Raw genomic sequence first — 24,884 nt, forward strand, 5'->3', positions numbered from 1 at the left:
CTACTAGCTCGTAAGCAACAGGTTCGATTCACGGGAGGGGGTCATCTTGAGTGTACTCATATGGTACCCAATTGCACTTGGTCAGCTGATGGGCATACCTTCCAGTCTGATTTCAAAATTTTGCCGTTGAAGTTTTATGATGGGATTATTGGTATGGATTGGTTGGCAGCGCGAGGTACTATGCAGGTGAACTGGGACCAGAAGTGGCTTTCACTCGAGCATTTGGGGCAACAGATTCTTCTCCAAGGGCATCCCCCTGCTGTGTTTGATCTTACAGTTGTTGAGCTCCAGTTAATTCAAGGGCAACAAAATCTAGAGCTTCCTGTTGAAATTCAATGCCTACTGGATGGGTTCTCTGCAGTGTTTGAGGCTCCCACTGGACTTCCGCCTCGTCGTGCTTGCGACCACAAGATTCCGTTGATTCCCAGCGCACAGCCAGTGAACATCCGCCCGTATCGTTTTTCTCCTGAACTCAAGACTGAAATCGAGAGGCAGATCACAGAAATGTTGTAGTCGGGTGTCATCAAGCCCAGCACTAGCCCGTTTGCCTCGCCCATTATCATGGTCCGGAAAAAAGATGGAACATGGCGCCTATGTGTTGATTATCGCCATCTGAATTTGTTGACGCTGAAGAGCAAATATCCAATGCCTGTTATCGATGAACTATTGGATGAATTATCCGATGCATCTTGGCTTACCAAGCTGGATCTCCGCGCCGGTTATCACCAAATCCATTTGGCCCCTGGGGATGAATACAAGACAGCGTTTCACACACACAATGGCCATTTTGAATTCTCAGTCTTGGCTTTTGGGCTCACTGATGGACCTTACACTTTCCAATCCGTTATGAACACAGATTTGTCACCTGTTCTACGTCATTGTGCTGTGGTGTTTTTCGATGACATCCTTATTTTTAGCAAGAAATATGATGAGCATATCAAGCACTTACGCAGGTGCTTCAGATCCTTGAAGAGAAGCAATGGAAAGTCAAAGGGTCCAAGTGCACGTTCGCCCAGAGATCTGTGCAGTATCTCGGTTATGTGGTGTCGGAAGAAGGTGTTGCTACTGATCCCCAGAAAGTGACTGACGTTCAGAACTGGCTGGTCCCTACTTCTGTCAAAGAACTGCATGGGTTTTTGGGTCTGTCAGGTTACTACCGTAAATTTGTCCGTCAGTATGGTGTTATCATCCAACCTCTGACACACTTGCTTAGCAAGAATGTTCCGTTTGTCTGGACAGCTGACTCTCAATTAGCCTTTGACACCTTGAAGCAAGCTTTAGTGAGTGCCCCTGTGTTGGCCTTGCCGGATTTCAAAGTTCAATTTGTTGTTGAGACTGATGCAAGTGACACGGGCGTGGGCGCTGTACTGATGCAACACGGCCACCCGCTGGCATATGTAAGCAAGGGACTGGGTCCAAGAACTAGGGGTCTGTCGACTTATGAAAAAGAGTATATGGCCATATTACTAGCTGTTGAACAGTGGCGTCCATACTTGCAACATTCAGAGTTTTTGATTATGACAGACCACTGCAGTTTGGCGCATTTGGGCGACCAGCGTCTGCATACTCTGTGGCAACAGAAGGTCTTTACCAAGCTACTCGGCTTACAATTTCAGATCAAATACAAAAAAGGGATTAGCAATGCAGCAGCTGATGCTTTGTTGCGCAGACCTGCACCTGACACTTGTTTAGCGACTGTTAGCCATGGCCGTCCTGCTTGGATGATGGACATCGTGGATGCTTATACTTCGGACCTGCAGCACAAGAGTTGCTGGCTCGCTTGGCTGTCTCGACTACAACGGATGATCATTACTCCTTGCGCAATGGGTTGATTCATTACAAAGACCGGGTCTGGATTCCGGATTCTCCTGATCTCAAACAAAGGATTCTTGCTGCTCTTCATGATTCTCCAATTGGTGGGCACTCTGGTATACCTGTTACCTTGCGCCGCATTAAGCAGAGTTTTTATTGGAAGGGTTTGCACGCTTTTGTCCATCAATATGTGCAAGAATGTTCTATCTGTCAACGCGCTAAGCCTGATCGCGCTCGCTACCCGGGGCTACTGGAACCATTGCCGGTCCCCTCGCAATATTGACAGATGCTCACAATGGATTTCGTGGAAGGTTTACCACGCTCCGGCCGTTTTAACTGTGTGATGGTGGTAGTGGATAAATTGTCCCGTTATGCTCATTTCGTCGGCCTGTTTCATCCGTTTACTGCACCAGTGGTGGCTGCCGCGTTCATGGATAATGTGCATAAGCTTCACGGGATGCCTGAATCCATTGTGTCTGATCGTGACAGGATTTTCACCAGCCGTTTCTGGCGCGAATTGGCTGCTCTTTCCGGAGTCAAACTTCGCATGAGTTCTTCTCAACATCCGCAGATAGATGGCACTACAGAACGAGTGAATCAGTGTCTGGAAGGGTATTTGCGTTGTTTCACCCATGCCTGCCCTGTCAAGTGGGCGCAATGGTTATCTCTTGCTGTATTCTGGTATAATACTAGCATGCATTCTGCCCTGGATGGTAAATCGCCCTTTGAGGTCCTATACGGCCACTCTGCTCGTCAGTTTGGGATCACTGCATCTGATGCCTGTTCAGTTCCTGAGCTTACATAATGGCTTGGAGAACGTGCTTTAACACTTTGTCTTCTTCAACAACATTTGGAGCGCATCAAAAATCGTATGAAGTACCAGGCCGATAAGAAAATATCTGATCGCGTGTTCTAGGTGGGCGACTCTATATTTCTGAAACTTCGGCCATACATTCAATCTTCTGTCGCTCCACGTGCTCACCATAAGCTGCTGTTCAAGTACTATGGACTGTTTCCGGTGCTTGAACACATTGGTGCCACGGTCTATCGTCTTCAATTGCCGCCCAAGTCTCGCATCCACCCTGTGATCCATGTTTCTCAACTAAAGAAAGTGCTTGGGGAGCACTGTCAGGTAGAAGCTGCTTTGCCACCTACTGATGACATTCTTTCTGTGCCAATCAGAGTATTGCAGCGCAGATTCCGTCGAGTGGGTGATATAGCTGTACCACAAGGCTTAATTCAGTGGTCTGGGCAAACTGAAGACCTGGCGACTTGGGAAGATTTACAGGAACTGCAGCAGCGTTTTCCTCGTGCAACAGCTTGGGGGCAAGCTGTGTTCCAAGGGAGAGGGAATGTTAGCATCACCGAGCCGGTTACAGAGGATGACGGCCAGGGCAGCCAAGACCCAGTCAAGAAGCCACTGACGTCAGGGCCCACAGGAGGGTCAGGCGCCCATCCACGCGCTATGCTGGCAAGGAATGGACCACGAGGTAGGATAAATAAGGAGGACGGCTTCCTTGTGAGGGCGGCCAGTTTGGCACGGCAGTCCGCCGTTTGCTTGTAACTCTCTTCCTCCTTTCTCCCTGCTTGTAATTTCGAATTAGAGCTACAGATCCGAGTGATGTTCATCAATAGAGAGATACCCTAGCCTGTTGCTAACAAGGTCTCCAGCTCTTCCCTTAAAATTTTACCCTTTCAATGGCTCCTTAAATTTGAGGGGTCATTCATCCTGTCTGATTTTTCATAGCCAAGTTCAGAGGACTTCTCTAGGCAGATTCAGGCAAAGGTTTAGGAGGCATCCCATAGCTAGTTGCTGGTGTTTCTCTTTTCCTTTTGGCTAAAACTTCCCCTAATAATGTGGTGGAAACAGAAACATGCTATCTATGCCTTTGTTGCACATCCTGACTACAAAAAATCTTGTGTAAATTATGGATGAAAATCAGCTTTGTGGTTTTTTCCGCGTGATCTGATGGCTGTCGATCGGGAACTATGGAAAAGTGCCATGTGTAGGCGTACCTATAATATAATATACTTGTATAGAGCTTGTGTCAATTAATTCGAATCGGTGGGAGTAGCTTACTTCTTTGCAGGAAATTATAGAGGTGAAAATTGGCTCCTACAGTTAAGAAAACTAAATGCTACCTTGCGTATTATTACGTAAATTGGTCGCAATATATTTCGATGAGAATTGGTTATATGAAATATCACGAGAACTAAAACTAAAATAAATTATATTTATTGTATATTTATTAAGTACAAGTAACATAATAGAATAGAAATGCTTGGGTATTTTCACATGCATGATTGCTTGTAGTGGCAGACTTTTTCTTCTCAAAAATAACTTCAGGTGTGACTCTCAAGTCATTGTCATATACTCGTTGGGAGAGTTGTGTTGATAGTGTTAAGGCTATAAGGATTCAGCTACCAGAAATAAGGGAGGCTTTACTACAAGTGGCTGGAAATGATAAAGATCCATCGACAAATAGTGAAGCTCAATCATCGGCACAAAATGATCTTTGTGACTTTGAATTCTTAGTGTCAATAATCATATGGTATGAAATATTATCAGCTGTTAATTTGGTCAACAAAGAGTTACAGTCAAAGGATATGCTTATTGATAATGCAATTGAGTTTGTAAAAGGCTTGATTTCCTTCTTCACTATGTATAGATAAACTAGCTTTTCAAAAGCATTGGAAGGTGCAAAAATAGCAATGGAGATGGATATTAATCCAGAGTTCCGCAAGCGTAAAACTAAGAGAAAAAGGCAATATGATGAGGGCGCGGATGATCCATCTATTTTTTCACAATTGGCAGAGGAGTCATTTAGGGTCAATATTTTTTTGCATATTGTTGATCAAGCTATAGTTTCACTTAACACAAGATTTGAATAGTACGAGGGGTATGAAAAAATATTTGGTTTCTTGTTTACTAAAATATTTGGTTTCTTGTTTACTTTAGCTGGCTGCGATCCTTGGATGACAAGAGTTTGTTGGTTGCCTGTGTTAATCTTGAAGATGCACTTAAGAATGGAGAACATAAAGATATTGATGGACTTGAATTGTCTTGCGAGCTACTTTTTCTCTAGGACTCACTTCAGAAATCTATGGGCCCACTTGATATTCTGATTTTTTTAAGAAGTGCTCCTTAATCTATCCTAATGTTGTTATTGCATACAAAATTTTGTTAACCATTCATGTGACATTTGCATATGTGAAAATGACTTTTTCTAAACTCAAGTTGTTGAAATCCTACTCGAGTTCTACTATGACACAAGAAAGACTCAATGGATTGGCAACAATAGCACTTGAAAATGATGTCTTGGAGAAGATTAATAGATATGAAGATTTGATCAAAGATTTCATTTAAAGAAATACTTGAAGAGTGCTGCTTTTTGGTAGAAAATGAGGTTAGTTTATTGCTTTAGTACCATCTTTACTATATTACCGTTAGTATTTGATGTATTTCCTAAATACTGTACCAAATAAGACATATTTGAAGTTAAATAATTAAGTGAGAGTATGTTGTACTTACATTTTCGTTTTAGGCCCCCAAATTTCTTGAGATGGCCATGGGACCATGTACTGGCATTGCGAGTTGGAGCAGTCGTTGCCTTCCATGCCGAGCTGTGTGCACGCCATGAAGTCGCACGAAAACGAGGTGTAGGTGGTGGAGTTGTTGGGGTCGACAAGCACCGACCTGACCATGGAGTTGTAGTGTACCCACGACACGTCGTTGCCAGTGTCCATAATCATGGCCTGCTACACCGTCGGCGAGTCGATGCCGACTGTGATGATGTACTCCAGTGTGCCTAAGGCAGAAGCTAGTTCTATCGACACCTTGACCTACACCAACTACTAGAGCCCATCGAGGTAGTGCTGGACGTAGGCAACTCGGATATTGTCACGACGGAGCACCTCTTCGAAGGTAGGCTCCTCCTTGGTGGGCACCGGCGAGCATATGACATACTGTCGTTCAAGGGAACCTTGGCTCCATTGGACGCTGATGGAGTCGGACTCACTGCAAAATCAACGCACGGATGGAACAATCATTAACCAAGTTTTGCAGAAACTGCACCCATTCATCCACACTACTGATCTAGTACATACCTTTGGTCACCAAATAGTTTGCGGAGGGGGTGAGGGGCATTGGCCCCCTCATCTTAACGCATAGCTCTATCTCTGTTAGTATGCCGGTATGTTGTATTTGTGGTGTAAATATATATTTTATATTAATTAGACAACCCTAACCGAAAATCCTGGCTACGCCACTGGACGAGAGCATGGCAGATAATGCACAACATGAGGCAGAGCTAGTTTGAGACGAACGTCATGGCTTCTCCTTACATCCCAGGGGATCTTGAAATCCGCTTGGTGCTGCGCGACGGGAGATGGGTCTCTAGGTGGCAAGAGAAGGGGGATTCGCGAGAGGAATTGGGGAGAGACCGAGAGAGACAGAAGCAACTGGTGTCCAACCTGGAGGGCAGATGCAGCGGCGTGTCATGTTTGCCTTGCTACTAGTGAGTGAATGCTTGCAGTAGCTAAGCAAATAGTGACGACATTGCTTGATTTGTTACTAGTGCTTTGCCAAGGGGCAGGGCTACTTATAGGAAATGCAACTTCAGGAGTAAGTAATTCCTAAGCTAGCATGGATGAAAGTTTGCATGTGTGTTCTCAGAGGGAAAAGGAGGAAAAGAAAACATCGTGGACCGCACACGCCTGCTAACCTCAATGACATGTGGTCTCATTATATGTTGGAGCGTACTCTACAATCGGATGCGCGATTCTAATTCATTTTCCTTTTTTTCTTTTGCAATGAAAAGGTGAATATATTGAGTGACAATCAGAGATACACTTGGAGTATAATCGAAAAAAAATATACACTCGTTGAACACATTTTCCTTTCATAGCTAAGCAACACAATTAAGGTCACTAATGAAGTGTCTTTTTTCTTTGGTACGTACCGCGCTGCTGTTGCTTTGCCGCAATTGCTCATCGGTTCACCCCACACATCTAGGCCCTCAATTGTTTTCGGCAGAACATTTCATTTTTGAGAAACGTGTTGGTGATGCCGTGCGTCGGAGCCATTATCGATCGGGCCAAGGACGCCATGTGAAACTGAAGTTCATGCTTGCTTAAACGGGTGGCTGAATCGTGCAATGCAAGTGCTGTCACGGAGCAGATCAGGTGTGTACATGGATAAAGCCAAACGGCCAAACGACGATACAAGGTGCCAGATCGGAATGTATGTATGTGGTCAGATGCTACTAGCCCTCGGAGACTACAACCGACGTACGTGATGATCGGTCTTTTTGCTACTTGTTGGCTTTGCTTTGTTTGCTCACTTGTTCTTGTAACATACTAGCGTAACCCGCGCGGCGGCACGCCGCGCTCGATGATCACTTGCAAATGTGCAATCTATTGATTCAAGAGTGGATCAGTGCATGCACATTTAATCTCAGAACAGTGCATATAGACATTATATTAAAGAAACCGAGCATATAAAGCTATTAAATTTTTTCAAATGTAGGGATACAAAGATACAAATTAAAAGTGGCACACTTCTAAGGCAAACAAACTATTTAAACTACATACAGTTCACTGTAGGCAAAGAACTGTATATAGAAACACAAACACACTACATAAATGAGCTAGAAGTAGTTGTTGGTGGATTAGATCATCCTAGTATACCCTCCTGCGGGATTGGTGCTTGTGACAAAGTGATAAAGTGATTTTGCAAATTCCCGCACACGTCCGACGGGAGGGTTCGCGCCTGTGTATGTGATAATGGGATCGTCGTTGTTTGGACGCTGGGGATACATGCGAAGTGATAATATATCAAAGAAGTTGTTGCATATCTTTGCCAGAATCATTGTTTGTCTTGTAATTTCATTTTGCTGTGCAGTTACTTGCTGGCGGGCCATGTTGAACCACCATTGCTTTGTTTGAGCCTTCTCTCTTGCTGTAAACAACCTTTCCTTTGCGACTTCAAGGGCATAGTAATTATGGTCTTCGATAGAAATATTATAGTCTGCACAGATGCATTGTAACGCCACCTGAGCTGCCTTTTCCATTGCTTCATCTTCTATATTAGCTGCCTCTCCTTCATATGCAGTGGCGAATCTTGCACAAAATTGAAGGGTAGGCTCAAAACATCAAGTTTCTAAGTCTACTGAGCAAATTCATTGCAGTTTACATGTTAAACACCTCAGTATAATTCTCAAGTTGCATGTTTAGCTGAAATATGATTTTTGGAGGGTAGGCTTCAGCCTATTGAAGCCCCCCTAGTGGAATCGCCACTGTTCATATGTAATGGAGGATTCTCTGAAACTATATCTCTGTCATGGCAGAGCAATTAGTACGGACGCTTGTATCATACCTTCATGTACATACCAACAGGTGTAGCCTTGTACTTTTAGGCCAACTGTTCACTCACTGTTTCAAGTATTGGTCGTCTTGGAATGTATATACTATAAGATTCTCCTCCTGCATGGTAGAATTTGTAATATGATAAGTTGCTACTTGCAAGGGATAAACGAAGACAAAAAGTTAGGTGAAGCCAAGAGCTTACCGAGCTGCTTCCGCTCCCATGATCAAAATTTAGGACTGGATGTTTGCCCTTCTTAATTTGCTTTGCTACGGAGGATGCTCTTTGGGGGCGGTAAGCTTCGTCCATTGTGGTATACTGAGCTGATCTTGCTCGTGAATGCACAACCGGTAATATATAGAGCATGTACAGGTAAGTGAGTCAACGTTGCGCTTCGTTGAGGCCGCCAAATGGCATGGATTTTCTACACGCTACTTCAGTAGGTGTCACACCTGGTTCTACATGGAGATAAAAGGAAAGATGGACCGAGTAGGCATCACTCAAATACCAACCATATATACAATATAGAATCAGATACAGAAGGAAATTATCAGTAGCAGCAGCGGCACAGGCACAGTAAAAAAGGTGAACTTACCAAGAGGAGTAGGCCTTCCTTCAAACAAAAAATACAAAAATAATAATATGATTGTGCGGTTGTGCCTGCGGTCACCACATCTTCAAAATAGTGAAAATTCATGAAACCACAAAAGCTCAATCTGCAAAAACCTTAAACACTAAATGTAGTACTATGTCCACACTTCGTTTCTGATTCATTAGATTGAGCTCCGCATGTTATCAACTAATACTCCATCCGTTCATAAATATAAGCCTTTTTAGAGATTCTATAGTAGGAACTACATACGCTGCATTATCAAACTTGCTTGTAGATTCCTGCACCTCAAGTACATCAAAAGATGCATAAATAATTAGTGCAAATTGGAAGGCTCACTATACATAGGAATTTGATTTCTCTCATACTTCAAACAGAAGAACTCAAACAGAGTAGCACGTCAGCGGAGCTGCATGCATGAAACACGTACATCAAAAAGCAAAAGGAGAGAGAGAGAGAGAGAGAGAGAGAGAGCCGAATTTATTTTGATTCCTGTACGCCGTCTCGTTCTCTATTGATCTCTCACACCTGGTGGAAGCAGCTAGCAAACAGCACACGGCCCGCAAACGACGGTCTGTCCTTCAGATGACTGGTTTTTGACGGATAATCATGCAGCTAATCTTGAAGGACAAACAGTGCAGCGGCATAGTGTACGTGCTGTGGTCCGTGCTCTTGTTGACGGAAAGCACGTACGCTCGGTGATGGCGGCATGCGGCGAACTGCAACCGGGCCTTGAAAGTGCGCTGCCCGCACGCGGAGGCGTTGCCGGTCTCGTCGCGACTGGCTGCTACCACAGTGCGGCGCCGTCCGAGATGGGTCGGAAGGGGTGAAGCATGGATGAATGCACCGCGGCGTACCTCGTCCCCGGTAGAGGGTGGAGGATGGACGACCTCCAGCGCAGCAAGGATAGGCTGCATGTCGTCATCACCATGGGATCATCATCGGCGGCATGGTGCCAACCGGGAGTGTGGTGGAGGGTAGCGCGAAGCACGCCGATGGCAGCACTGCGGCAGTGAACAGGATGCGGGCAGCGCACACGGGGGACCCAGGCAGCGGCAGCTCGGCCCAGCCTTCAACGTGGAGCTCCGAGAGGAGGTCTGCCACATCGTCGTGGAGATGGCCGCGGCGGCAGAAGCGGGACGGCGCCGCGGCGGTGCCTCGGACGACGACGCCGGGGGAGGGATCCAGTGGCCAGGGGCACCGGCAGCCTGGATGGGCGCTCCTCCGCATGGCTTCCACAAAGAGGAGATGGCCAGATGGGGATTGAAAGAAGATGAGGCGAGAGCCTGCCGGGGGTCCTTTTATATGCGCAATGGGCGGCCAAGCGGTGGCGGAGATTGGACTCAATACTTCTCGACAGAAATATCTGGAGAGACCGAGCGAGGCAACACGGGCGAACACACGTATCTACAGGAAAGGAGAGGAAAAAATCTACAGGAAAGAAACTTACTAACCCGTGCAGGACGCAACGGCCGGCGAACAGCACGGCGGCAACGCCTCCTAAGGGCATGTACAATGGTTAATAAGATAGTTTTATCTTAAGTTTTGCATGTAATTTAAAGATGACAAAGAAAAATATCTATAATGAATCATCTCTTAGCCTCATCTTCAATAACTAACAATTCCTAAAAATGTGGTGAGACATATTGTGTTAAGAGATCATCTCTTGTCTTATTTTAAATAAGAAAAGATAAGCCTTCTTTTATGAATTCTCTCTCCTCCACCTCATTATTTATCCTACGTGGCACTTCTAAGATAACATCATTGGACATGCCTAAATGAGCCGCAGGAGAACGACCGCCGTCATTACGCACACGGCCGATAACAGCCGCCCGGATCCAGGAGGACACCCCCGCCGGCCTCGACCAGACCGGATAACAGCAGGAGTAACCATCTCCACCTCTAATAAATTATACCGCTAAATGCAGTGACGAACGCGCAAGTGACCGAAACGAAGACAAATGAGAGCCCCGTATTTATAGCATCCAACGACGAAGCGAAACACAAGTTGAAGACAACCACTCAATGCAGAAGAGAAGCAGCTAGAATGACGGAGAAAAGCGACCTCACGCCTGGAAAGCACGAACGAAGCGGCGGCTGATTTAAGAAGGGAGTCCGTGCCGCAGGAGAAATCCAAAACCGAAACAACCACAGCATGAAAGCACAGCCGAAGCGGCGACCGGCTTCAGAAAAAGCACCCGTGTCGTAGGAGAAATCCAAAATCAAAACAGCCACCAGTATGGAATTCACCTATGGCACCAGAACCCACGTTCAAATGCAGGCCCACCTAGCAGTCCCGCACCAGCGCACACAGGCATAGACAGACAAACGGGAGAAGACAAAGCACATCGAGGAAAGAAAAATACAAAGCGGCAGTCTAGGGAGAAGCATGCAGAGCCAACCACAAAACGCCAATAACGATGTAATCAAATCGAAACTGAATACAGACCACGCATGCAAGCCAATGAGAACTGCTCCATCGTGCATGCATGCAACCAATAGCGTGCTGCAGCCAGAATCCCACCCACAAACGCTAAACGCACACAGCCGTAGACACCGCCAGGTCCCCCAATAATGCACGTGTCCCATCCTGGTTGGTCCGGTTTTCACTGATAAGAAAAAGTTAAAAAAACAAGATAAACTAAACCTGGCCAGGTTTAGTACATGTATAATACATTGGCTACATTCATGCTATACATCCGGGTGTGTGCCGTGTGTGTGTGTTCGTGTGATGACAGCAAAAGAAAAGAAATAATAAAGACAAAATGTCAACAACTGCGACCTGCCAACCAGATCATACATCGTACGAATACGGAACAAGGCACAAATACCATACTTTCTTTTTTCAGAAGTTGCCTACATACACATGAATGTAACCTCCACCTACAGAACACTTAACTTGGTTGCAATCAACTCAGTGCAGTACAAGGAAGTTCACACCAAATAAGGATCTTACTGTAGATCACAATTACTTAATACCCTTAAAATAATATAAAATAAGAATCATATCATAGATCACCAAACATGACAAGTAATTGAGAGAACCACTCTATCGAAATTACGAATTACTAGCTAGATACTCAATGGACGTCCAAGCATTCTTTCGGTGAACTTTGTTATGATTAGAGAATAATGCTCTACACCCTAATACAGGTGTGGCTATATATATAGGGATTGACTATTGGTCACCCTGAGTGAGAAATAGTTATTTTTCACCCCCTCTATTTTACCATCAATGGACCGTAATTTTACGTTCCGTAAAGTGTCTTATTCCCGATGTGAAAAGAGACTGTAATAAAATATAGAATAGTCGTAAAAAACATTTTATGTTATGTAAAATTACAAACGTAAAAATATAATGTAAAATACACATAAACTGCAAATTTCTTGTCTTATGACCTATATTTCTTATGCCAAATTTTACGTAGTGAATCAATAAGAATGTAACTATTTGAATTCCAAACGTAATTTAATTATGAAATGATCATAAGATTACCTCGGGTGAAGAATAACTTATTCTGCACTCTGGGGGATGAATAGTATCACTGAGATTGACTATTCGTCACCCTGGGTGAGGAATAGTTATTCTTCACCCCCCTCTATTTTACCATCAATGCACCATAATTTTACGTTCCGTAAATTTTGTCTTATTTTCGACGTAAAAAGAGACCATAAGAAAATATATAACCGTCATAAAAAATATTTTATGTTATGTATAATTACAAACATAAAAACATAATGTAAAATACACATAAACTGTAAATTTTCTTGTCTTATGACCTATATTTTTATTTTCTTTTGTCTTATTTCTGCACTCTGGGGGATGAATAGTATCACTGAGATTGACTATTCGTCACCCTGGGTGAGGAATAGTTATTCTTCACCCCCCTCTATTTTACCATCAATGCACCATAGTTTTACGTTCCGTAAATTTTGTCTTATTTCCGACGTAAAAAGAGACCATAAGAAAATATATAATCGTCATAAAAAATATTTTATGTTATGTATAATTACAAACGTAAAAACATAATGTAAAATACACATAAACTGTAAATTTTCTTGTCTTATGATCTATATATATATATATATATATATATATATATATATATATATATATATATATATATAGTGTTACTATTCATCACCCAGGGTGCAGAATAAGTTATTATTCACCCGAGGTAATCTTACGATCGCTTCATAAACAAATTACGTTTGGGATACAAATAGTAACATTCATATTGATTCACTACGTAAAATTTGATATAAGAAAACAAAAAAAAAGTTATAAGACCAGAAATATCGCATCTATATATGTTTTACACTATGATTTTACGTTCGTAATTTTAAGTAACATAAAATATTTTTTACGACGAGCATATATTTTCTTACGTTCTCTTTTTACGTATGAAATAAGACAAAATTTACGAAACTTAAAAATATGGTGCATTGATGTCAAAATAGAGAGGGGGTGAAGAATAACTATTCTTCACCCAGGGTGATGAATAGCGCGACCGAGGGTCGCGCTATTCATCATCCTGGGTGAGGAATAGTTATTCTTCACCCCCCTCTATTTTACCATCAATGCACCGTAATTTACGTTCCGTAAGTTTTGTCTTATTTCCGACGTAAAAAGAGACTGTAAGAAAAAAAAATAATCATTGTAAAAAATAGTTTATGTTATGTAAAATTACGAACGTAAAAACATAATGTAAAATACACATAAACTACAAATTTTCTTGTCTTATAACCTATATTTTTATATTCTTATGCCAAATTTTACATAGTGAATCAATAGGAATATAACTATTTGAATTCCAAACATAATTTAATTATGAAATAATTGTAAGATTATCAAGAATAACTTATTCTACATCCTAGGTGATGAAAAACCAACCAACCAACCAAATCCACCCCTCATGTAAACCTCCCTCCTGTAGTAATTGGTGGTAAAAGGATCCATGGGTATTATTACTGGAAGCTAAGTGTATTACGATAGAACCTAAACCTAGAATTAAATTGTAAAAGAGTCTACCACATTCACTACAAACTGCAAAGCGTTTTACCATCAAGTTTAATGCCAGATTAAATAGTAAATGAATCTAGTATTTTTACTACAGAACACTAAGCATCTTACAGAATGAACAAACCAATTATTCCATGGATTGAGCATTGAATAGCACGTGCATATGTAGTAAATAGATTATCATTTTTACTACATGTTACATAGGACATTACCACTAATTGTTCACGCAGGCTTTCACAGTAAAGAGACCAGTAAGTTTTATTATATATTACATCAGACATTACTATCAATTTACGACCATGCCTATATACTTCCTTCATCTAAGTGTATAAGTCACCTTACGAAAACCAAATAATTTCAAAACACTATGGCGTGAAAGAGTAGTACTAGTTGCATGCATATTAATTAGACCCCATCTATTAATTGAAGGACCAATGCATGCAATTTCTACGGGACGCTATTGGTATTTGAAGAGGTCTTCTAATTAATAGCACGTTTTTAGTTGAGAAAAGAATAATGTGATTGACTTCATCCGCCATTCAATTATTTTTTCTAGTCCAATCTCTTTGCGCCTAGGTTACGGTGCACCTTCTAAGAGCAAGTATAATAAGTCCTACTCAGCAGGCTACAAGACTTGCCACGTCACAAAAATCCTACATGGAAGAGAGAGAAGTGAGGAGAGAGAGCTAGTCGCCCGCCTATATGCATGTTACGAGGCGCAATAGCTGGCTTGCAGCCCGAGCTGCTGCCTGTAAACCAGCGCTTTGCCATTCCTCCCAATCCCAGCATGCAAAGATTAATACTTAAATCTAACCCAACAGCTAACCTATAGCTGTCCTATTATATGGTGTTGGCTGTATGAAGACTATAGATGACATGGACATGACTATAGAACCGGCCGCTGCCTCTCTTATTAACCATGCTCTAAGATGCCTAATTCACCTAGATGGAGGGAGTAGTAATGAAGTTAACATTTTTACTACATGTCACACGGGCTATTACTATCAATTTATGACCATGCATCTATAGTGCTCCCTCCATCACAGTTTAGAAGGCACAGTTAAATTTGCATGTGTTTCCATAATAGACAAGGTTTAAGGCGCATTGCATTTATTTTTAGTAGCTAATTAGTACTCCGATATATTATTTCTATATGCATGTGTAGTGTGAATGTTATTTTTTAGCCCATCTCAGAACCAATAGATAACCACCGAGGTCCCAGAGAATTTCTAAGCACGTCTTCTAAACCGTGACGGAAAAAGTAATGAAGTTAACACTTTTTACTACATGTCACATAGGCTATTATGATCGAGTGGGAAGAGAAGCACGAGGATACGCATATATATAGTAAATGTGCCCGTTGCAACGGGAGAAACAAATTCTAGCATGCATTAATGAAACAAATTCTAGCACAGCAAATAATCAATCCCAAGGCGGTCACTCTGTTTTATTGGTGTCCAAAAAAAAATCTAAATTAGCTAGAAGATTGCCTCATCCCTTCCTAGGAGAATGTATCCTGTGCACCGGATGAATTGGTGCAACGAATGTGCCGACTGATTCTGGGCCACTGGATGAAGAACAGACGGGTTGGATCTTAGTATAAGGTGGCAGCCGGTACATTTCACACAATGGACCTTGTAAAGTCATTCAACTACACAAGCAGTCCTTCCAAGATCCCATCGTCTTCTTCCCTTCGCTCTTCTCCCTTCTGTACCTGTACACCGAGGATTTGCAAGCTAGGGTTAGCGATTTGCTTCATCGCCTCTCTCCTCCACCTCCCCCTCTGCTGGGCCACTCTGACCTTCTCCCTACTGTATTTTGTACCTAATTCCAGCTCTGTACAAGCGCCCCCTCTCCCCTGAAACGACCGCGCCACCGACGAGCGCTTACATGTAGCGCCGCCGTGCTGTAGGTCTGGGCAACATTGACCCAGCCATCGCAAAGCCGGCCATCTTCTGCAGCTTAAAGTATCCAGGGTATGATCTCTTATTGAGTTATCCAAATATTATGTTTCCTCCCATCTGTCAATTTCCCCCAATTGCAGCAATGGTGTAGCAAACAGGCAAAGAGATGTGCTCGTTGTTCCCATACTTAATTCGTAAACAATTTTCATATCTCCTGCAGACTATAAAGTAAGATTTGTGCATGAATGTTATGACTTGTATGTGAAAAAGCGAGTTAGCATACATGTCTGGAGTAGAATATACTTTGAAGTGTCTTATTTTGATTCACTTTGTTGATCGTAAAATGAAACTGCACTTTAATGTCCAATTGAACTTTCTGAATTCATTACTAGTTCTTCTTATTCATGCCTTTTTTCTTTGTTGCAATCCACATTCAAACAATTCTTTAAAATAACAATACTGATCTAGCGTACATGCCTGGAATCATCTCACAAATTTTTGATACATGTAATTGTAGTACATGTGAATTTTACTTGTAGATGTACTCTGACCGACCTGTGCCTATGGCTATTGCTATTTTTGTTCAACTGTTTCTGAACTAAGCCCGATGCTCGCAACCGAGAAATCACACTTTCAGGTTTCATTCTAATAAATGAAAGCAAGGGGTGTATCCCTTTTCTCTACAAGAAAATATGATTCTTCACTTGATTTATAACAATTTCAGGTTAGTTGTAGTCCCCTTCTTTTAATTTTTTCTGTACCTCATGTACTTGCAGGAATGAAGAGCAGACATTAAGGTCAAGATCTGGAACAAGAATATATTTTGTAATGGCAGCAAGTAAGAATATATTTTTTGCAATCAACACTCACCAATGGTTTTAGGAGTAAGAGCCATGATCTGGTACACAAATCTTAAGCAGTGTCACTGAAATGGTCTTTAGCATAAAGTTTATTCTTACCCAATCAGATAATTTGGTTGACCTCTCATATTGGATATGCTTCTAAAAATAGATGATGTTCCTATTTTTTCAGGTACTGTCTGGATGTTCAGCTGCAAGCTCATTTATAGTTACTTTGTCTCTTCTAGCCAGCCAAGATATCTCTGTCAGATGATGAGGGGAGCTGCTAATTCAGGATATATTGGCATCTGAAACGTAATGTATCTCTTGTAGTAAAGTTATTGACAACAGAACATGGTGGACCTTCTGTTCAAGAGTTGTGTAGAACAAGCTATCCTTATGAAATATGTGCGTCATATATATGTACACAATGAGTGAATCCGACTGTGTATACGACAGTGGTGTACAAGAAATTTAAATATGGTACTGTCAAGTTTTCTACGAGACAATTGTAGCCTGGATGAAATTACTTTAGTGCATCTTGAAGCCTTAGTGCAACTTCTCCAGTGATTATGACACTTGATATGTAATTATTAACACTGTCATACAAACACACCTCTTAATTTTGTCATATAAATAAGCATATTTGGATATTATCATTCTTTTCCATGTAATGGCCAGATTGCAGATTTGTTAGTTAACAATAAGCTAAAGCATCCTTTGCAAAAAAAAGAGAAAAGGCAGCTGTGCATTTACATAACTTATGAACACTCTTTCTATTCACCTAAAAAATGAGTCGATCGGTCCCTAACCGTAGCTTGCAGATAGCCTCAGAGGTACAGAGTGGAACAGAGCAAACGGAAGGAGACTATGGAAGAATCTTGGAGGGACTACATGCGCAGTTGAATAACTTTACAAGGTTCATTATGCAAAATGTACCAGCTGGCACCTACTGCTAACATCCAGCCCGTGTGCTCTCTATCCCGTGGTCCAGATTCTCTCGGTGCATCCGTTGCATCAGTGGAGCCGGTGCACTGGATATGTTCTCCCCTTCCTAGGTGTATTCCAGTGAACTTGATTAACTGATTGGGTACTTCCTATGCTAACCAACATCCAAAATTATAGGGCCAAAACGATGAACTATTCATTTTAGATCAATTCATTTTTCAATGATTTTAAATAGAATGGTTGTGATTAAAACAATATAAATAGGTCGACGGGAAATACTTGGCACAAATGACCCTTAGGGCGCATTTGTACATCAGGCACCGAGGCATGGGATTGCATCAAGGACCCTCGGCAAACCTCATCGATCCCTTTTGTAGAAAGTAAAAAAAAATACCAGAAACAATTGTGTGTGCCCAATTCGGTGGACAGATTGCTAAACAGGTATATACCGGCTACACAAGAATTTTCTTCGGTGTCATGTGGAAGTACAATTCGTTGGGTCATAACTGCAATTTCTCATCATATTTTCTATTACTGGTTGCTGTAAACTCAAAATACTGGATTTCAAAAGGAAAGACCATCCATATTCTTAGAGATGAAGATAACTTACACAATAACAGTTACATGAAAATTTGATATGGTTTTCTTTACATGTAAAAATCACAAATCTGGGTCCTTGTTGAGTATAAAATAAAAATAATGTAATTCAGTTCTTGTACAACTCAAGTACTTTGTACATACTTGATGGCCGGGAAGAGTTCTTAATTCTGATTAAGAAACCAGTATACATTCTATTAGCATTAATAGAAGAATGTATGGAGATGGTATATGCTAAACTGTCAAATATATAATATAATCAGAACCTAGGCATTATGCCTTCGCTTAATACAGAGGGCAGAAGGATTAGCTATACAATGAAGATAATTTGATATTTAGTGTGTGTTATGAAGAAACTACGGACAACGAACAATGCGTATCCTCTTCATGAGAAATATCATATAGATTTCATTGGCTATATTTAGATTTCATATTGCGAGGTTAATTAATCTAAGATCCATGTTTAATTCATGCATGCATCATCTTAAGTCGTATATTACCTTAAATTGTAGAGGCCACGGGCTAACAACACTATACAAAGTTGCTCCGTACTTGTATGCCACACACCATGGTCAGATCAAACGAATGCATGAGCTAGAGCAACATACATATGTGTGGAGCAAGCACCAAACATCTATCTCTGAAGTTCATAAGTGGTTTTACCAAAACCCGCCAAAACATATAACACATAAGCTTTTACCAAAACCAATCGTTATACAACCATAATTACAATTTATTTATGTCTGCCTGTTAGCTTGTGATACACATCGACACACAACATGAAAAACATGATCACCAAGAAGAGCTGTGTATACGCCGGACAAATTAAACTATGCAACCATCGGCATATAGTAAGGAGAAGCAATTCATGATTTTAAAATTTACCTCAGATGAACAGCATGGAAACAACCGTGCAACTAAAATATCAATCACCGCATGCATGGCCCAGGTTCCGGTGTAGCAATTCTTCTTTCTGTGTTGTTAAACAGGCAATCAATCTATGGTGATTTTGGCATGTGCATCTGAGTGTCACTTTTCCTGGATAAAAGCAACACACATTTTTTCTCACCTCGATCATCTGGTTTTCTGAAAAAATGCCGAGAATACATTTAAGCGCATCAATGATAGTCCATATCGATAAATCAGGTCATATGGACTTGTCTAGAAACAAAAACATGAATTCTTATACGAACATACAGATGGAATTTTGAACCGACACTTAAGTAAGTGTAATATAAACTTTGAGAGGAATTACTACTTCAAATGCCACATGTATCACAATTAACATAGACTATCTTCAGTGTTGAAATTTCTTGAGAAGGGAAAACTGTACTCTAAATTAACATCAAAGCCATTATATATATATAGTATGGCAATCTTGGATGTCTGTACTTTAAGGAGACATGCTAAGCAATATTACATTATTCCTATTGTGGGGAACATATTCATGATTTGAAACAAAGATCGTCTATCACTGGGAAAGTAACCACCTTATATCTAGTATAGAGCAACTGTTCAGTTGAGCACAAACAGAAAAGCTTGAATTCCATAGTGTCATGATTAGCAGAAACAACATGCACCTATCTTGTGGACTGAACACAAAGAAAACAAGGACCCTATTTATTAAAAAGTAGAAACAAATACTAAATACTTCTTCCTATGGTCAAATAATTATTACCTCTATTGTCATAGATATGTGTGAACTAACTTTCCAAGTACTAACAAGGTAGCGAATACTAAATACATCTCCAGAGATGAACCATGTTAGCACACTACATTCATTTAAATCGACCCCTGCAATATTCAAGGATTGCTCCCAAAATTAACTTTGCTAGATACAAAAAATTCTTCTACAATCAGCTATTGTGGACCTTCCGTGGGTATCCATTGGAATCTCATGAATGCATCCTACAGAGATGTATTATCAAGTTCTATGGTGCTGATGAAAGCGGCATGGGAGGTTTGAAGTGTTGCTGTAGCATTCCTCACAAAGGCCAAACCCAATTACTTTATAGGCAATCCTTGCATTTGACCAAAGTAATTCAAGATATGGGAACTAAACCAAGGATACATTGGTGCTTATAAATACCTCCCACTTGGATTGCGCGTGGTCGTTTGGATCAGTTCTGATGAAGCAGTGTCCTCGCCGTCCTTGTAGAGAAGGGTATGGGTGGAGGAGCTGGCTTCCATGGACAGCACACACTCGGTCGCCGGGGTGGCGCCCAGCCGGACCATCTCCGGACGACGCAGGGAGATGGGGAGCGGCAGTGCGACGGGTCTGTTTTCCTGGATTGGGCGCTCCATGTGGGGCGTTGAGGAGCAGAGAGCCACTGGGTCTTGAGCCAGTGGAGGGTCTGGACTAAATCCCCTAAATTTCTCCACACAAAAAACATAATAACATCAGCACATAATTCAACTTGATCTCAAATCCACATGCCCTGGACAACAAATCCATTTTAAGTACACATAATTAAAAGTTGCAAATAGTTTTGTAGTTCTGCTAAAAAGCAAGTTGGAAACTATTATTAGTGAAATATTTCAGCACCTACTCAATGTTTATATCCATTTAAGTATCTAGTTTGTTAGACAAAAAATATGCAAGCAACATCATGAACAACTCTTCATAACTTAATTTTCCTAGATACATTGGACTGTACACCATGTTCACTTTTGAAACAAATTACACCAGGCTGCCTAATACACCAAAGAAAAACCTGAAAAAATAAAGATCAATTCCTCATAAGCATAACATCAAACATGTGGTGGGTGGCATATCAAGAACAGAGGCACACATTTATTTGGAAGAATGCAGTTTCCAATCCATGAGAGAGACACAGAGAGACAGGAAGAGACATAGAGATCCTGATGGAGAGGAGAAGTAGCATCAGCCGTGACCATCATTACAGAGCGAGAGAGAGGGAGAGAGAGATGAGAGGCCGCTCCTGCCATTCGAGGCGATTGTGTAGGAGACGATGGGCAAGGGGAGGCGAAGTGGCGCGTGGCGGTGGTTGAAAGCCTATAGGTGTAGGCAGGCGGAGCGGCGCACTGGGAAGGTGGCTCCGCACGGCGGCGATCGATGAGCAGGAGCTGAAGCGGGTGGCGGTGCTAGATGGCTGGGAGAAGGTGGCGTATTGGAGGACGGGGTCGTGTAGTGTGTGGATTCTTTTTTCTTTTTGGACTAACCTACCAACAGGAGCTCAGATTGGCCGCACCCATGGCAGTCCGCCGTGGCTGCCGGCGCCACTTGCCGGACCCTGAGGTAGGAGACGTGCGAGTGGACAGCCGGGCGAGATGTGGCCGCACGCGGCCAGTGCATCGGGAGGAGCAGGTGGTCTGCGATGCATCGAGGGGAGCTGGGGGCATTGGAGGACGATGGGGGAGGAGGATGAAGAGGGCGTGGCTAAGCAGCATCGACGGGGCCATCGACGATGGTTGGGGCGGAGCAGCATCGACGGGGCCATCCCGCGGCGGGCGACTATGCGGCCTGAATTGGGGATAGGCGAGGGCATGTGACTAACAGGAAAACGAACCGGTACGTTTACTTATGGATAGCAGTGATGGGAGTGCGGGTTGAATACAAATAAGTAGAAGGACTATTTTGTAAAAAGTGCGCAACGGTGAACCTCACTCACCCCGTGCTTTATTATTATTAGGGAAAAGATATATACACACAATATATATACGTTACAATATATACAATATATATACAAATTGTACACAGATACAATATATATTCTAACACCCTCCCTCAATCTTAACTGTGGCCCAACAAGTTAAGATTGCGCCTACAACCTTCAAATAGAGGCTGCGGTAGAGGCTTCGTGAAGATGTGAGCAAGTTAATCTTTGAAGGAGATGAATTTGATATGAAGAAGCTTCTGTGCAACACGTTCCCTCACAAAGTGATAGTCAACTTCGATGTGCTTGGTACGAGCACAGAAAACTGGATTAGATGAAAGATATGTCACACCAATATTATCACACCATAGAACCGGTGGCTGCTCTTGAGATACTCCCAACTCTCTCAACAGAGGCTGTACCCAAATGAGCTCAGCCGTGGCATTGGCAACCGCCTTGTATTCTGCTTCAGTGCTACTCCGAGATACTATGGCCTGCTTGCGCGCACTCCAGGTGATCAAGTTGCAACCAAAGAAGACATCATAGCCCCCCGTTGATCGCCTATCATCTAGGCTCCCAGCCCAATCTGCATCAGAGAACGCCGAGAGAGCACTCGAGGAGGTAGACCAAAGATGCAAGCCATAGGAGACAGTATGAGAGAGATAACATAGTATACGCTTCACAGCTGGACATCTCCTATGCGGTAAACCAACAGGTACATAGTAACCTCAGGACGCTGGAACATGAACAGAGACGTGTCAGCAGTGGACGGAGCAAATCCAAGACGTCGAAGAACCGAGCCAAGTCAGACATTCCATGCACGAGGAGTCTGCTTAAGTCCATAAAGCACATTAACAAGACGACACAAATGATGTGGACGAGCAGGATCAACAAAACCTGGAGTCCTGGAGGTTGCCGCATGTAAACCTCTTCCTCCAAGACCCCATGAAGAAAAGCATTCTGAACATCAAGCTAACGCAGAGATCACCCTTTGGTAACAACCAAGGACAGAAGCATCCGAATGGTGGTAGGTTTCACAACTGGACTGAAGGTATCCTCATAATCAAGACCATACCGTTGTTTAAACACTTTGGCCACCAACTGAAGGAAAAATGCCCGAGAGGCAATAATAAAGTTGTTATTTATATTTCCTTATATCATGATAAATGTTTATTATTCATGCTAGAATTGTATTAACCGGAAACTTAGTACATGTGTGAATACATAGACAAACAGAGTGTCCCTAGTATGCCTCTACTTGACTAGCTCGTCAATCAAAGATGGTTGAGTTTCCTAACCATAAACATGTGTTGTCATTTGATGAATGGGATCACATCATTAGAGAATGATGTGATGGACAAGACACATCCGTTAGCTTAGCATTATGACCTTTAGTTTTATTGTTATTGCTTTCTTCATGACTTATACATATTCCTCTGACTATGAGATTATGCAACTCTTGAATACCGGAGGAACACTTTGTGTGCTATCAAACATCACAACGTAACTGAGTGATTATAATGATGCTCTACAGGTGTCTCCGAAGGTGTTTGTTGAGTTGGCATAGATCAAGATTAGGATTTGTCACTCCGAGTATCGGAGAGGTATCTCTAGGCCCTCTCGGTAATGCACACCACTATAAGCCTTGCAAGCAATGTAACTAATGAGTTAGTTGCAGGATGATGCATTACGGAACAAGTAAAGAGACTTGCCGGTAACGATATTGAACTAGGTATGATGATACCGATGATCGAATCTCGGGCAAGTAACATACCAATGACAAAGGGAATGACATATGTTGTTATGCAGTTTGACCGATAAAGATCTTCGTAGAATATGTAGGAGCCACTATGAGCATCCAAGTTCCACTATTGGTAATTGACCGGAGTTGTGTCTCGGCCATGTCTACATAGTTCTCGAACCCGTAGGGTCAGCACGCTTAACGTTTGATGACGATTTATATTATGAGTTATGTGTTTTGCTGACCGAAGTTTGTTCGGAGTTCCGGATGATATCACGGACATGACTAGGATTCTCGAAATGGTCGAGAGGTGAAGATTCATATATTGGAAGGTTGTATTCGGACATCGGAATAGTTCCGAGTGATTCGGGTATTTTACCGGAGTACCGAGGGGTTACCGGACCCTCCCGGGGAAGTATTGGGCCAATATGGGCCTAAGGGAGAGAGAGGGAAGCCAACGGGAGGTGGCCGTGCGCCCCCTCCTTGGGAGTCCGAATAGGACAAGGAGGAGGGGGCGGCACCCCCCTTCTCTTTCCCTCCCCCTCTCCTTCTTATTCCCTCTGGTGGAAGAAAGGAAAGGGGGGGGGGGCGAATCCTACTTGGACTAGGGCTCCAAGTAGGACTCCCTCCATGGCGCGCCCCTCCTAGCCGCCGGCCTCTCTCCCCCTCCTTTGTATACGGGGTCAGGGGGCACCCCAAAGGGAGACCAAGATTTGTCTTAGCTGTGTGCGGTGCCCCCCTCCACAGTTTACCACCTCGGTCATATTGTCGTAGTGCTTTGGCGAAGCCCTGTGCGGATCACATCACCAACACCGTCGCCACGCCATAGTGCTGACAGAACTCTCCCTCGACCCTCTACTGGATCAAGAGCTTGAGGGACGTCATCGTGCTGAACGTGTGCTGAACATGGAGGTGCCGTACGTTCGGTACTTGGATCGGTTGGATCGTGAAGACGTTCGACTACATCAACCGCGTTACATAACGCTTCCGCTTTCGGTCCAATAGGGTACGTGGACACACTCTCCCATCTCGTTGCTGTGCTTCTCCTAGATAGATCTTGCGTGATCGTAGGAATTTTTTTTGAAATTGCATGCTACGTTCCCCAACAGTGGCATCCGAGCCAGGTCTATGAGTAGATAATATGCACGAGTAGAACACAAAGAGTTGTGGGCGATAATAGTCATACTGCTTACCACCAACGTGTTACTTTGATTCAGCGGTATTGTTGGATGAAGCGGCCCAGACCGACATTACATGACCACGTTCATGAGACTGGTTCTACCGACGTGCTTCGCACATAGGTGGCTAGCGAGTGTCTGTTTCTCCAACTTCAGTTGAATTGAGTTTAAATACGGTCGATCCTTGTTGAAGGTTAAAACATCACACTTGACGAAAAATCATTGTGGTTTTGGTGCGTAGGTAAGAACGG

The 24,884-nt window shown here is 42.7% G+C and overlaps 1 protein-coding gene and 2 long non-coding RNA genes across 7 annotated transcripts; 1 reads left to right on the forward strand and 2 right to left on the reverse strand.

Moving 5' to 3' along the window:
• Window positions 1-7,311: 7,311 nt before the first annotated feature.
• Window positions 7,312-10,713, reverse strand: LOC125514411. Of its 2 annotated transcripts, XR_007286431.1 has the most exons (3): window positions 8,381-10,713; window positions 8,189-8,295; window positions 7,312-7,932 (listed from the first exon to the last, which is right to left on the reverse strand). It is a non-coding gene; the product is annotated as an uncharacterized LOC125514411 (long non-coding RNA). The 2 variants fall into 2 exon arrangements; XR_007286430.1 differs by having other exon boundaries at window positions 7,312-8,295.
• A 4,447-nt stretch (window positions 10,714-15,160) lies between these two features.
• LOC125514414 lies at window positions 15,161-17,109 on the forward strand. 2 transcript variants are annotated; one of them, XR_007286434.1, is made up of 3 exons: window positions 15,161-15,785; window positions 16,490-16,551; window positions 16,746-17,109. It is a non-coding gene; the product is annotated as an uncharacterized LOC125514414 (long non-coding RNA). The 2 variants fall into 2 exon arrangements; XR_007286435.1 differs by having other exon boundaries at window positions 15,161-15,550; window positions 15,644-15,785; window positions 16,490-17,109.
• A 141-nt stretch (window positions 17,110-17,250) lies between these two features.
• LOC125514413 lies at window positions 17,251-21,601 on the reverse strand. 3 transcript variants are annotated; one of them, XR_007286433.1, is made up of 4 exons: window positions 20,187-21,601; window positions 19,167-19,183; window positions 18,983-19,070; window positions 17,251-17,606 (listed from the first exon to the last, which is right to left on the reverse strand). XR_007286433.1 is itself a non-coding variant. In XM_048679727.1 (4 exons), coding segments are annotated over exons 1-4 (342 nt in total). In that variant the 5' UTR covers window positions 20,892-21,601; the 3' UTR covers window positions 18,773-19,026. The 3 variants fall into 3 exon arrangements, 1 of the variants encoding a protein (XP_048535684.1); XM_048679727.1 differs by lacking the exon at window positions 17,251-17,606 and having other exon boundaries at window positions 18,773-19,070; window positions 20,187-20,465; window positions 20,890-21,601; XR_007286432.1 differs by lacking the exons at window positions 17,251-17,606; window positions 19,167-19,183 and having other exon boundaries at window positions 18,773-19,135.
• Between the last annotated feature and the right edge of the window lie 3,283 nt (window positions 21,602-24,884).

This window comes from Triticum urartu, chromosome 6, assembly GCF_003073215.2.
Source record: "Triticum urartu cultivar G1812 chromosome 6, Tu2.1, whole genome shotgun sequence".
Lineage (NCBI taxonomy): Eukaryota > Viridiplantae > Streptophyta > Magnoliopsida > Poales > Poaceae > Triticum > Triticum urartu.